A 12,979-nucleotide genomic window follows, 5' to 3' on the forward strand; every position below is an offset into this window, starting at 1 on the left:
CGACAGCTGCACATTCTCATGCTGTCTGAACGTCCGACAGTAAACTTGTCTTACTTCATCCATGTGGGTTCACTGGGTGGAGCTCCTGCTGTCAGTGGATGGAGCAAAGATGATCAGAAGGTGTTTGGCATCAAAACAGCTAAATTTAGGGAGAAAATGAGCACCTTTTTTCTTGGCATGCTATGAAATGTACAGTACTTAGAGATGATTTGTTCACAGATTATTTATACAGTGTGTTTGTGTGTGTTTTGTGTCTTCTCTACTGACCACAAACAACGATGTGTCCCAGTATTATCTCTCTGTAACACTCAGGAAATCAAAGCGACGTCTCCTGAGTGTCTGTTCACAGTCCTGCCCCAATCTTCCTGTCACCTCCTCCTGCTTGCACCCCGTCAAGCTCCTCATCAGAGAAAGGGCTGTGGGGATTATAGCCAACGTCGGCACTGCGCTGCAAGAAGTCCGTGGATCGTGGCATCCCAACAGGAAAACCATGCTGGGCTTCCTCCTCTTCTTCCTCCTCCTCCTCCTCCTCCTCTTCCTCCTCTTCTCCATCCTCCAGATCCAGATCTATCCCTCTGTCCTCTGGGTTGACAGCTCTTCTGTTCTCGTCTGACTTGTCAGTGGTCGTTTTTCCTCCACTGCGTAGTCGCTGTGTCTCAGACTGGGCTGAAGCAGTGGCCTGCTCCTTTGCCTTCCTGCTTCGTTTCCACTTCATCCTGCGATTTTGGAACCAGATCTTGACCTGCCGAGAGATGGCAAAGCAAATGTGTTCAAATGATGGTCACATTTGGGAAATATAGTCTGGAGTTTGTCTGAACAGATTTTTGTTTTTTTTATATTTAAAATATCTTCTCTTAATATACTCATTGTGGAACAGGTTTCTACCTTTTTCCAGTTTTGCCAAAGCTGTTCTGCCTGTAAAAATGTCTGAGAAAAATAAAATGAAATATAATAAATGTATGAATAAAGAAAAATAGAACTCACAATTTTCTTTTCATTTCCAACTGACAATAAAAACCAAATAACTAATTTTGTCTCCAAAAATTCCACCACAACTCAAAAATGATTGGTAATTCACAAAAAAAATCCCTATTTTTTCTTCTGCATTTGTTAAGGACATACAACAATCAAAGCACCCTACTTTTAAACAATTTCCTTGAAATATATCACTATTCATGATTAATTGTACTGTAGTTACAACTGATCCACACTAGTATCATGAAGGAATATGCAATAAAAATCTAAACTCAAAGCAAAATTGCACTAAAATCTTTGTTCAGTTCTTTGGGAGATAAACTCTCGAAATCGTCACAGATGGTTGACGTCACAGCAATAATCAAATAACATAAAGTTGTGACACATAGTGATTTGTCTGTTGTACAAAGTGCACCTCTAGATGACTTATTTGACCTTTATTTCATTTGAACTCTGTCATCACAGTTTTCAAGTTTGTTTTTATTTAACATTTCACAATACAAACTACACACTGCTACTAAGACTTATTTTAGGCCTTTAGACAGTTTATGGTTTGTTTTGTATGTTTTTTGGGGGGAACACAGGGGACAAGTTTCCCTCAATATTTAGAACATGGGCATTTGTCCCCCTGAATAGAAACATTAAAAAAGCAGAGGAATTTTATTTTGACAAAATTGAATACATGGTCACCTCAATGCAGAAAAGGTATAAATTGGTGCAAAAACATTTACCAGAAATGCAGTGAATCAAATGTTTGATGATCAAAATTTTCTGGCAAAGGACCCTAAAGCAGCCTGTTTCACGTGTGTCCTGCACCCAATGTTGAAACAAAACCTACACCCTTGTTGTAATCTTTTACATGATTGTATTATAAATTGTGGCGTATTTTGTGTTATTTGTCTTATGCTGTTTGTATCTCATTATCAATGCTGCATACATCAGCCAGGACAGATAAACAGAAAAACAGATTTTTGATTTCAATTTGGCTTTCCTGGATGAATAAAATAAAATAAAATAAAATAAAATAAAATAAAATAAAAACCCTGTTATCTCTAGGAGTTATCCCAAATAATGTGCTTGCTCTTAGTTACTGAAGAGCAAGTCTGTTACACTCCAGATCTCCTGCTGAATGGGTGTGCTGTATTTGTTGTCTTTTACTTTGATGAAAGCTGAATCAAAATATTAAAACAAGTTTGTTTCTGGCCTCATTCTTGTTTCTATGAATAACCTGTTTTTTGTTTCTACCCTGAGTTAAACCTGTTGGCTGATGAGGTGCACTGCTCTCTTCTTACCTGTGTCTCAGTCAGCATGAGTGAGGTGGCCACCTCAAAGCGTTTGGGTCTGGACAGGTACTTGTTGAGCTTAAACTGGTTCTCCAGCTCCAGCAGCTGCTGACTGGTGAAGGCGGTACGGGGCCTCCTGCACTTCCCCAACAGACCAGACTGAGGACCTGCTGGAGGAGGAAGAGCAACATTATCAAACTGTGACTCTTACATTTACAATTACTATTGATTTTATTACAACTTATTTCTTTTTGATATCAAAGCATCATTATTATTTTTTAGTGGACTTTTTTTGATGGACCATATAATGTTTAACACACAATGCCAGAATATTTTGATATCTGTCATAATTCAGCTTATTATAAACTATCCCCCCTTTAAAGAAGATTCAAGTCTCAATGAAACATTTTTGCCAGCAACTGCTTCTAGTCTTATTTAATACCAAGGACATAGGAAGTTCAATATAATTTTGTGGGTGGGAACAGGCGCACATATGCCCGCACTCTCCCGCCATCATTAACTATAATAGCTTTACTCCAGTTTATTGTTGACGGGGGGACACGGCAGCAGCGGGCGCAGAGGCCATAAAAACACAGGCATGCCATTAACTTAATGAAAATTCAATGAAGGCTTTGGGGATTTTATTGATGAACTACAGCACGTTTTAGGTGTTTGTTTATAGTTTCTTCGTCACACAAAGACAATTTTCATCGGGTTGGCGTTTATAGAGAAATAAATGGGCCAAAATTAAATCATGACAAGCAGTGCGGAGCAGTGTGTTGTAAGGGACAATGTGCGGCTGCTACTGATAATATATTAAGATCCCTTGAATTATCTTGAATATTATACAAAATACACCTCTGAAAACAAAAACAGGTTGTAAATTATAATCATTCTGAATGAAATGAATGGAGGACAGACTACGTTTCTTTATTGAATAAAAAATAAATTAAAAAAAAACAAACACTTAAGCTGCCTATTTCTGTGTCGGATCTTACATGATAAAATCTAAGTTATATTTAATTTTTCTAATAAAAAACCCCAGAAAAACAAAAACTTGCTGATATATTGATTTTTTTGATTTTAATATTAAATCAGTGGCTTTGATTATTCTGGACAAATATGAAAAGAAAACAAACAAGGAATATCAAAGAACAAAGAACTAAAATAAAATAATTCTTTTGGCCTGTTAAATTCTCTATCATAATTGCATGTAAAAATACACATACAAATAATGAAAAAAAACAAAGACAATAAAATAATAATAATAATAATAATAATAATAATAATAATAATTTAAATATAACATAAATCGAGTTTAGTCAAAACTTAACTTTGTTTCATTTGACAATAAGTGTCTGTGTTTATGAGTTTACAACACCTCAGCGGCTTTTCAAAGGTCAAATCATTTGATCAAAAACTGTAAAACCTGTCAACGGAAAACGGTTCATGTGTGTCTGTCAACTGAGTCCCCCCCCCAACTGAGTTTGGGAACATAAAAACAACACTTTTACAATATTTTTTTTGGAGAAAAAAAGAAGAGAGAAGACAGTGGATATTTTATACCTGTAAAAATAAAATAATATTATAACATTAAATACTTACTGCTGTAGTCTGGCAGTCGTGGCATCATGATCCCGGCGCGGATCCAGTGCTCCAGGGGCAGAGACCCCGCCATGGCAGCCGCCTTCAGGTGCTCCGGGTAGGTCTGTGTCAGCTGTGTGAAACCGGTGTATGCGAACGCGGGGTGCTGGCCACCCAGTGCGGATAACGGGTACATGGGTGCAGGATACATGCTGGGAATTGAAGCGAGTCCTGGATGCGGGAGGTTTAGGACACCCGGTTTGTGGATTATTCCTTGAAGTTGTACGGCCCGCGGGGACGGTGTGTCCGCGCGGCGGCAGGACACCGGGCTGCCTGCTGGGCTGTCGCTGCTCAGACCCGGGGAAAGGTCTCTGCTCACCCGGTTGGTCTCATCAGCGAGTAGCGCGTCAATTCTGAAGTTTTTCGATTTCTCCATGATTGCTTCACTCAGCAGGACTGCAGAATCTTCAAAAACAAACGCGTGGAGGTTGGTGGGTGCGCACCTGTGCCGTGCGTCAGCGCGCGGACAGCGGAGCCTTTTCCAGTCACAAACTCATACGTTCTCCTTGTGTTTCATAAAAGTTCAGCACAAGTTCTATTCAATGCAAAAACAAGCATTAATGCGTTTTCAGCTTAGAAAGACTTGACAGACTCTACTGATGTTTGCATCCCTCCATCTATTTCCTTGAATTGCACCTGCACATGTCACTCTGCAGCATCGCGTCCGTCCCGGTGTTAAACACTAACTTCACAAAGAGGCATGTGTCTCACTCCATCAGCCGACCTTCTCCACCCCTGCAGGCCGGTGTGAGCTGGGATTGGCTGCAGGCTGAGCTGCTCTGACGGGCCTCTAATCAGCTAATTACTCGCTCGTTTCTCCCCCAAGAAAGCATTCAGAGTGAGGTAATGTCCAACCCTTGTCCCGCCTGCAAACACCTTCAACTGCATCAAAGCGCGGAGGTACATTAGAAGATTAGGCGATTGTATTTGCAGTATCTATCTTACTGCCAGCTCCTCATACCCACCACAGACTGCAGCTACCTTGCCATAAACAAAGAATTATATCCACTGATTTGATTGTCTAAACTAATTATTAGTGCTGCAAACATCCTGCACACCTTAGGCCCGAATACTGGCTGCAGTCTGGATGTTTCTGTGTGGCTTAATGGATGATATTTAAAATACCAGTGTGCACTCCAGTATTTAAATCATTAATATTACTGGATTGTTTCATTCTCATACTCAGGCCATACCAATGCCATTAAATTTTATGACCAAGAATTGCACACAAACCATATAAAAGTGTAATGACTTGGCAGAAGAGGCTATAAGTTAATTGGCCTTCTGCATAAGGTGAACTAATGTCATTTTAAGACCTGAAAAGGCGGGGGTGCATCAGTTAAAGTTGAGTCTGACTTTTTCAATATACCTACATGTCTGTCAGCTTAATGCAAACTTCTTGTTCTTTCACAGATATAAAAATAAATAAATAAATAAAAAATATACTCAACTTGCATTCCAAAATGACAGGAGGCCATGAGCTAATAAAACAAATTTAAATAATATTTATCAATATATACAATAATGCACTGCCTTTATTCAACTTTTTGTTTGTTGTCCTCACTCCATCTTTGTCAAGTGGCAATTCCTGTCAAAGCAGCCCTGCACATATACAGGGGTGTTTCTAGGTTTTCAGCACTTTCAGGACCCCCCAAGTGAATAAATGTGTTTTTATTGTGAATTAGAAAATGATCGGTGGGCCACCCAGCACCCAATAGCAGGCCACAGCCCCTTAGTTGAGTTTCACTGGGCTAAAGGATAAAGTCCAAAACCCTAAACTGTGCTGACACAATCAGTTTTTTAGAAATGTGAATTGAGAAAATGCTTCTTATCTGACACTTTTAATGTGAATCTGTATGTCTATGCAAATAAAAAGGGCCAACAGTGATTTGTGATTTAATAAGATAATTAACTTTTTTTTGTTTAAGAGAATTATTCTGGATATAGTGAGTTTTTATGTATTCTTTATTTACTTATTTTTTGTTGAGCTAAAAGTAACATAAAATCTGAATAGTATAAAAAATACTGTTATCCTGGAGGCTTATACCCGTATATAAGTCTTTAGCTATAGGCCTACTGTAAAAAGAATGATACAATAAAAAATAAATGAAATTTGTATTAATTTATCTATACAGTTTAAAATAACAAGGAAAGTGTGCATTAATAAAAAAAATGCTGTAAATGTGTCTATATAGCCAACTCGGCTAATTTTCACCTGTAGTCCCTGACATGACCTCCTCGGACCCTGCACATGTGTGACATTTTCTTTTGTATATTTAGTTTATTTAACAGAGGCCATGCACAGCAACTGTTGAGCCAGAGGTAGCAATATTTCTAATTTGCATCTGTGGTCACTGACTTTAATTTCTGGAAACATGGCACAAATTCACTGGTTCAAGCTCCTTGAATGTGAATATTTTCAGATATTCTTGGTCTCCTTTGAAAACAGAATATCTGAGTTTTGTATTGTTGGTCAGACAAAACAAAACATAATATTAAGCTCTAAGAGTTTATGACAAGCCTATTCTACGAATATTTACCAAGATTTTAGAAAACCAGATGATCAATCAAAAAATAATGATGGCATGAATCGATAATTCAAATAATTGATCATCGCAGACCTGACAGTATTCACTATAATTAAAAATTGTTGCTCAACTGCTGTGGGTATCACTGTCAAACACACCGTCCTGTGTCTTCATATTAGTACTCTCAAATGTATTAAAAAGTGAAAAATAGAGTTCTACACAATACAAATATATATATATATATATATATAATATATATATATATATATATATATATATATAAAGAGTAATTAAATAGTCACAGTAGTATGTCATTTGTAAAAGTCATTAAAAATGTCAGTAAAATGTCATAGTGTGTGTGGCCCTCAATCAGATGGAGGCTCTCTAAAATGCCACTTAGTCATCAAAACTTTAAGAACCTCTAATCTAAAATTTTAGCTCTAAATCCTCTGAAAAAAAAAAAAAAATCACCCAGACTCCCCTTAGAGAGTTGAGTTACAGGAGGTGTGGTCCCCCCAAAATCAAATCGTGATTACAACCCTGACTAAATGTCTATTGAAGAAATATCTGAAGCTGCTGTTTGGGCTTGACGACGAGTTTTAACATTTCTAATCGGCTTCATCTTTTCATCTCCCCAAATAGCGTCAGTAACAAACATCTGGTGCGGAAGTCACAACCTAATCCAGCCGCAGCTTCCGCCTCCACCCAGAAACCCCCCTCTAAATCGTGTCTACAGAAATTGGTATCCATTCTGCAGATATGAATAAAATACTAAACGGGAGAATCTGTATAAGACCTCCACTCATGATATGTAATTGGCTGGTGCACGTGCGTGTGTGAGCGCGTGTAGTTGGACCTCCAGAAAATTGGAGCGGTCTTTGAGGCCCGCCCACCTCTCTGTCCCTCTCACTCTCTCTGTGTCTCTCCCTCCTTCAGCAGTGCGTCTCTGTGTCTCTGTGTCTCTCCCTCCCTCAGCAGTGCGTCTCTGTGTCTCTCGCCCTCCGCCTCTATCAGCAGATTACCGCCTGTCTCCGGCGCTGATATAGAGGTAATTTGCTCCAGGGAAATCAGTGCTGCTTTCTGCCTGTTTCTCTCAACCTCTCCCCCTCTGAAGCCTCGTTCCCTTGCTTTTATGATTTGAAAGTAATTTAAATAGCCAGGCCACGGGTAAATCCGTCACCCGGGCCTGTTGACAGAGGCGCACAAATTAAATTGAATGGGTGCCTGAAACTCCGCTCCGCCTCTAGTGTCAGCTGCCTACTGAGCAGCCCTTTGACTCTCTCCTTGAAGAGAGCCATGACAGTCCAATACTGGTATTTCAGTAAATTTAAAACAGCAAAAAGCAAATGAATGCCTTTAAGTCTTTGAAAGGGTTATTGAGATGAACAAAAGAACCTGCTTTTGTCTCAACTTGTAGGGGTCAGCAGTAAGAAGGGTCAATGGTTAGGTTTAGGCAATAAAACTACTTGGTTATGGTTAGAAAAAGATTGCATCCATTGCTAAAAAACACCCTAATTTGTCATGGCTGTCAGCAGTTAGATTTAGGCAACAAAACTACTTTGTTAGGGTCAAGAAAAGATTGCAGATGTTGTGTAAGAAACAACACTTGAGTGCCAGAAATGTCACAACCAATGTTGTTTGGTGGTCTCAAACACTGGTATATTGGGTCAAAGTCTAGTGTTTTGGGGCGCCAAGCTCAGTTGGTGGAGCTGGTGCCCCATGTACAGAGGCTGCGTCCTCGCTGCAGCGACCACAGGTCCGATTTCAACCTCAGCCCTTTGCTCCATGTCATCCTCTCAATCAAATAAAGGCAAAAAGCAAAAAAAGTCTGCCGTTTGCTTGACCTTGGACTTTCAAGCTCTTTTAATTAGGTTATAGCTCTAAGTGTTGAAGTATGAGTTTAAATTGAGGTTGGTGGAAAGACTGGTGCTTCTCACACAATTGTTAAACGAGAGGAGGCTAAAAAAAAAAACAAAAAATAAAGCTCCTGAAGACAACAGTTTACAGTCAGGAATTTGCGTCTATCACTTCTTTTTTAATTTCCCTACATGCTAGAGTTACATGTATGGACATCATTTAACCGGAGAAGCAACTTGCCATTCAATGAGAAACTGAGGGTTCATGACTCCATTTTTCAAGCCCAGCATTTTCAGCCACGCTAGCGTAGTGGCAGTGTTGGTTGGTCGACAACTTTGGTCCAGAGTGGAATATTTCAACAATGTGGCTATTGGATGGATGGTCATAACATTTCTCTCTTATGCATCCAGCACCATCATTAGGTCAAAAGGGTTTAATTTCTGCAAAACTAATGAGGCATGTTGATATTTTGCCTGACAGAGCTGCTAGCATGGTTGCGGACTCTTTATTTTATTTTACGTTTGCTTCACATCCATAAATAGCAGAGATAGTAATGTGATCCTATTGATCCATCAGGCAAAACCTTTCAAACGTCAGGGTGAGCCACAGTCCAGCACAATCGGACCAGTCCAATTTACTGTGCTGCAGATGCACACTTCAGCAGTGTGGATGGTGCTCACAACTGAGTCAAAAAACAAAAAGAGCAAGATGCAGTTCATCAGATGAATTATCTGAAAGTCTGATGTATTGTGATATTGACTCTGATCTGACCAGCCTAAACTCTCACAGTCGTACCTCCTTTGACTTCTCCCAAACATGTCCTCACATGCACATGCCCTCTTGAACCCTTCGCAGAGCTCTCAAAACGCAGCACACACACCCTTCACACCGTGAGAAGACAATCGGTTCAAAGGGGCCGCCGGCCCTTCACGTCGCACTACAAAGCCAGAGTTTATTGAAGATTTATGCGTCAGTAAACTCAGAGGCCAACAGGACTTTACTGAAACATTAAAGAGCTTATCAGCAATTACAGGCATATTTTTCAATCATTACCACAGCTCTGAGACAGCCTGCCCTGTCCTAAAACTAATCCCGCTGTACACTTGTGCTCTCTGTGTATCGTATGAGTCTGAACATTATTGCCTCCCACTGGGTCCCTGATTCTCACTGGTTTATTTAACCTACTGATAAGACCCTTCACACTGTTGATAAGTGAGACTAAAGAACGCTCAGTAGCTCCTACAGACCGTCAGTCTGGTAGTACAAGTCATATGAAAATATGTCGACACTATATAACGGATCATGAAAGATTCACTGTAGGACGACTTTTTTAGATGTGCTGAATCATCCTAACTTGCTCCCTATGTGAGCATTTTCCTGCACATGTTCCCATATCTGCTCTTCCTCCAGTCTTGTCACATGTAGCTTTCAGGGACGCTGTCCACCAGGACCAGTATTCCCACCTGGACCAGTATTCCCACCAGGAGAACAACGTCCAGACCGCGGCTTTGATAAATGATTCGTGTGCACAATGGGCTCTCTGTGCAGTGAAAATCAGCTCTCTGTACCCCTGGTAATTAGACTAATTCCCACAATGTAAAAAGCAAACGATTAATCAGATCGCTCTCTGCCAGACCTTGAGACCAAAATTAATGTTGTCTCATTAAGGAGATAAAAGTAATTTATTAGAGTTTTAGTTCTCTTCTTGGTCTCCGTTCCCTGTCCCCATCATTTATTAACCAATATTGAGCTTTGCCATATGACATCCAGCCCTCTGGATGTGAATCTCCTGTCTGTCTTCGCTACTTTGGCCTCTTTGCACTCCTCTCATCAGGTATGTATCAGCACTTTCAGGAGCTGCTGGTGGAGTGAGAACGCACTTGTTTGCTGAGCCTGGAAGTATTTTAAGTAAACAGTATCACAGGTAAACAGGTTAATAGGTAACAGATTAAGTATGAAAGGGGCATCCTCGAAAGGTTCAGTCTTTCACAAGCAAGGATGGTCACTCTGTAAATGTGTGGGCAAACTGTGAGGGCAAACCAACAGCTTGAGAAAAACGTTTCTCAATGCACAATTGCAAAGAATTTAGGGTTTCAGCATCTACAATGCAAAATATCAGCAAAAGATTCAGAGAACCCAGAGAAATCTCTGCACATAAGGTACAAAGCTGAAAACCAACAATGAATGCCCATGACTTTTGACCCCTCAGGCTCCACTGTATTAAAAACCAACGTGATTGCATAATGGATATTACTACATGGGCTCATGAACACTTTCGAAAACAGCTGTCAGTAAACACAATTCATCTCTGCATCTGCAAATGCAAGTCAAGACCCCACTATTAAATTTGAAAGCAAAATATCAACAACATCCAGAAACACCACCAACTTCTCTCAGTCCAAGCTCATCTGAGGTGGACTGACACAAAGTGGAAAAGTGTGTGGTGGTCTGAGTCCACAATTGAAACTGAAGAAGAAAAAGACCATCCAGATTATTGCGAGTGCAAACTTCAAAAGCCAGCACCTGTGATGGCACGGAGGTGTGTTGGTTTCCATGCAATTATGGGTAACTTGCACATCTGTGAAGACACCACGAATGCTGAATGGTACATACAGGTTTTGGAGCAAAGAGGTAAAGATGCTGCTGTCCCATCTTTTTATAGAATGTGTTGCAGGCGTCAAATTCAGAATGAGTGTATATTTACTACTCACGACTACTTTTTCTCTCTCTCTGTATATACATATATATATACACACACACAGTATATATATACACATATACATGTAAACTTTCAAAACCATTTTAACTAATCTAACTTTCAAAGATGTACATATTAATCTGATTTTAAATTTAAATTAGATAATTTTAAAAATACTTATATAGGAATGATTTGTCTTCAAGAAGCTTCAAATAAATAACTGCAGTGTATCTTAGTATAATAAAAACATTAAATGCTTTTAATACTTACTCGACTTTAAGTGGCACATATATATATATACATAATATAATATATAACATAATATATATATAAAATACAACGATTGTACATTGAATAAAACATTACAAAAACACATTTGCACATATTAAGATATTTAAATGAATTGTGTCTGCATTAAAGTTGCCACTTTGGTGTGTTCATCTAATGACAGATCATCTGATCTAAATTTCTCCCTTGCACCTTTCTGATATGATCTAAGCATATCAGCGGCAGCTTAATAAAGTGGACACATTTGATAAACCACAATAGAGGCAGACCAAATAAAACAGCGAAGGGTCCAGAGTCTGCTTTGCATCTAAATTGGGGAATTCCACTCCTGCGACTCTCCCTGATCCCTTTCCCAGATCACCTGTTTATTTCTTCCTCACTGGAAACAAAAGCTTCCTTTCAACATAATCCAGTCCAGTGTGAGTTTTATGACCATTTAATGGGTCCTTCCATCTAACAGCCCTGTGTTTTACCATCACCAATACAAGGGCCCCATTGTGCACAGACATGGGAGATAGGAGATAAATAGACCTTATCAGTCACAACAAGAGATCATTACTTTCACCCTGCTATCTTACTGGCCCTCTCCACCATGCATTATCTGCCCACTTATGAGGATATTCAGAGCCATCAAGTGCTTTGAAGATCTCCGCCAGTTGGCTGTTTGGTCTCACTCTTTCTTCTTTCTAAATATCAGCTCAGTTTCAGTGGTACAGTGTTATAAATGCAATGTCTTTCCATCATACTTTGCTCTCAAAACTGACATTTAAATCTGCGCCTAATTGCTACTTTGGGTTTGCAGCTTATTGCTCATGATAGCACATCTTCGTCCATGCTTTCCGCTTTGAGCAAATCGTCTACTGCCATTAGCACTCAGGTAATGTCCTCTTATTGCCCAATTTACACGTTAACAGTAACCAAAGGTTACTGAGGAGAGAAGGACAGACAAGCAGTGAAAGATAGAGAGAGCAAGACAAGAGCAGTTTTTTTTAAAACTTTAAAATAATTATTCCACTTGTAATAAATGTACTAACAAAATACATAAGAAATTTTAAGACACATCAAGCAAACACTCCGCCACCAGTTAGCATCTGTCGGCCTAATTTTTGCGGTGTGTCCTGCACCATTGGCAAAAGTCGGCTCTTGCCTGCTTTTGTTCAGTCGATTCAGCATTTTGAATCGACTTCAGCCACTCTGATTGGCAGTTCAAGTCAGTGCACGAGAAGAGAAACGGATGTCAGGAAAGCAAACAAACAACTAAAGTCAAGAGTGCATGAGATTGAAACAAACTTCTTATATTAGCTGAGATTTATTTATTTTTTGCCACTGAGCTCTTCAGCAGAAACAATCACTGTAACTGATCACTAGCGCATGCCTATATCGTTGTGTTGGTAATGTGCTAAATGGACATCTAGCATCAGTCTATCTTGTTGGTCTTCCCTTTTTGAAAGACAAATTCAGACTACACACACCTGCTAGTATGAAGAGTTCTGGGATGTCAGTTTGGTGTGTTTGGGCTTTGGTCCAAAGAGTGTTTTGAGTATTTTGCATTGCCTGGGTTTGACTAGCACTCAAGGAATAATACTACTGCTTTTAAACATGTGATAATGCTGAGAAAAAGTTTTTCTTAGTCATGTAGCAAAACTGTAAAGAAGGCAGTCCATCTGTTGACTCGTCCACCACTGACAACCATTGGATGGATCACC

The 12,979-nt window shown here is 39.5% G+C and overlaps 1 protein-coding gene across 1 annotated transcript; it reads right to left on the reverse strand.

Moving 5' to 3' along the window:
• Nucleotides 1–343: 343 nt before the first annotated feature.
• Nucleotides 344–4,278, reverse strand: mnx2b (motor neuron and pancreas homeobox 2b). The gene is made up of 3 exons (XM_042485284.1): nt 3,864–4,278; nt 2,268–2,428; nt 344–742 (listed from the first exon to the last, which is right to left on the reverse strand). The coding sequence occupies exons 1-3, from the start codon at nt 4,276–4,278 to the stop codon at nt 344–346; spliced, it is 975 nt and encodes a 324-aa protein (XP_042341218.1).
• Nucleotides 4,279–12,979: the final 8,701 nt, after the last annotated feature.

Source organism: Plectropomus leopardus, chromosome 1 (assembly GCF_008729295.1).
Source record: "Plectropomus leopardus isolate mb chromosome 1, YSFRI_Pleo_2.0, whole genome shotgun sequence".
NCBI lineage: Eukaryota > Metazoa > Chordata > Actinopteri > Perciformes > Serranidae > Plectropomus > Plectropomus leopardus.

Excerpts from the sequence above, each read along its gene's own strand:
- mnx2b (XM_042485284.1), bottom strand. The coding sequence starts at position 4,278 with ATGGAGAAATCGAAAAACTTCAGAATTGACGCGCTACTCGCTGATGAG. Across the intron at positions 2,429-3,863 it reads ACGACTGCCAGACTACAGCA|CAGGTCCTCAGTCTGGTCTG; the intron begins GTAAGTATTTAA and ends TTCCTCCTCCAG. Across the intron at positions 743-2,267 it reads TCATGCTGACTGAGACACAG|GTCAAGATCTGGTTCCAAAA; the intron begins GTAAGAAGAGAG and ends ATCTCTCGGCAG.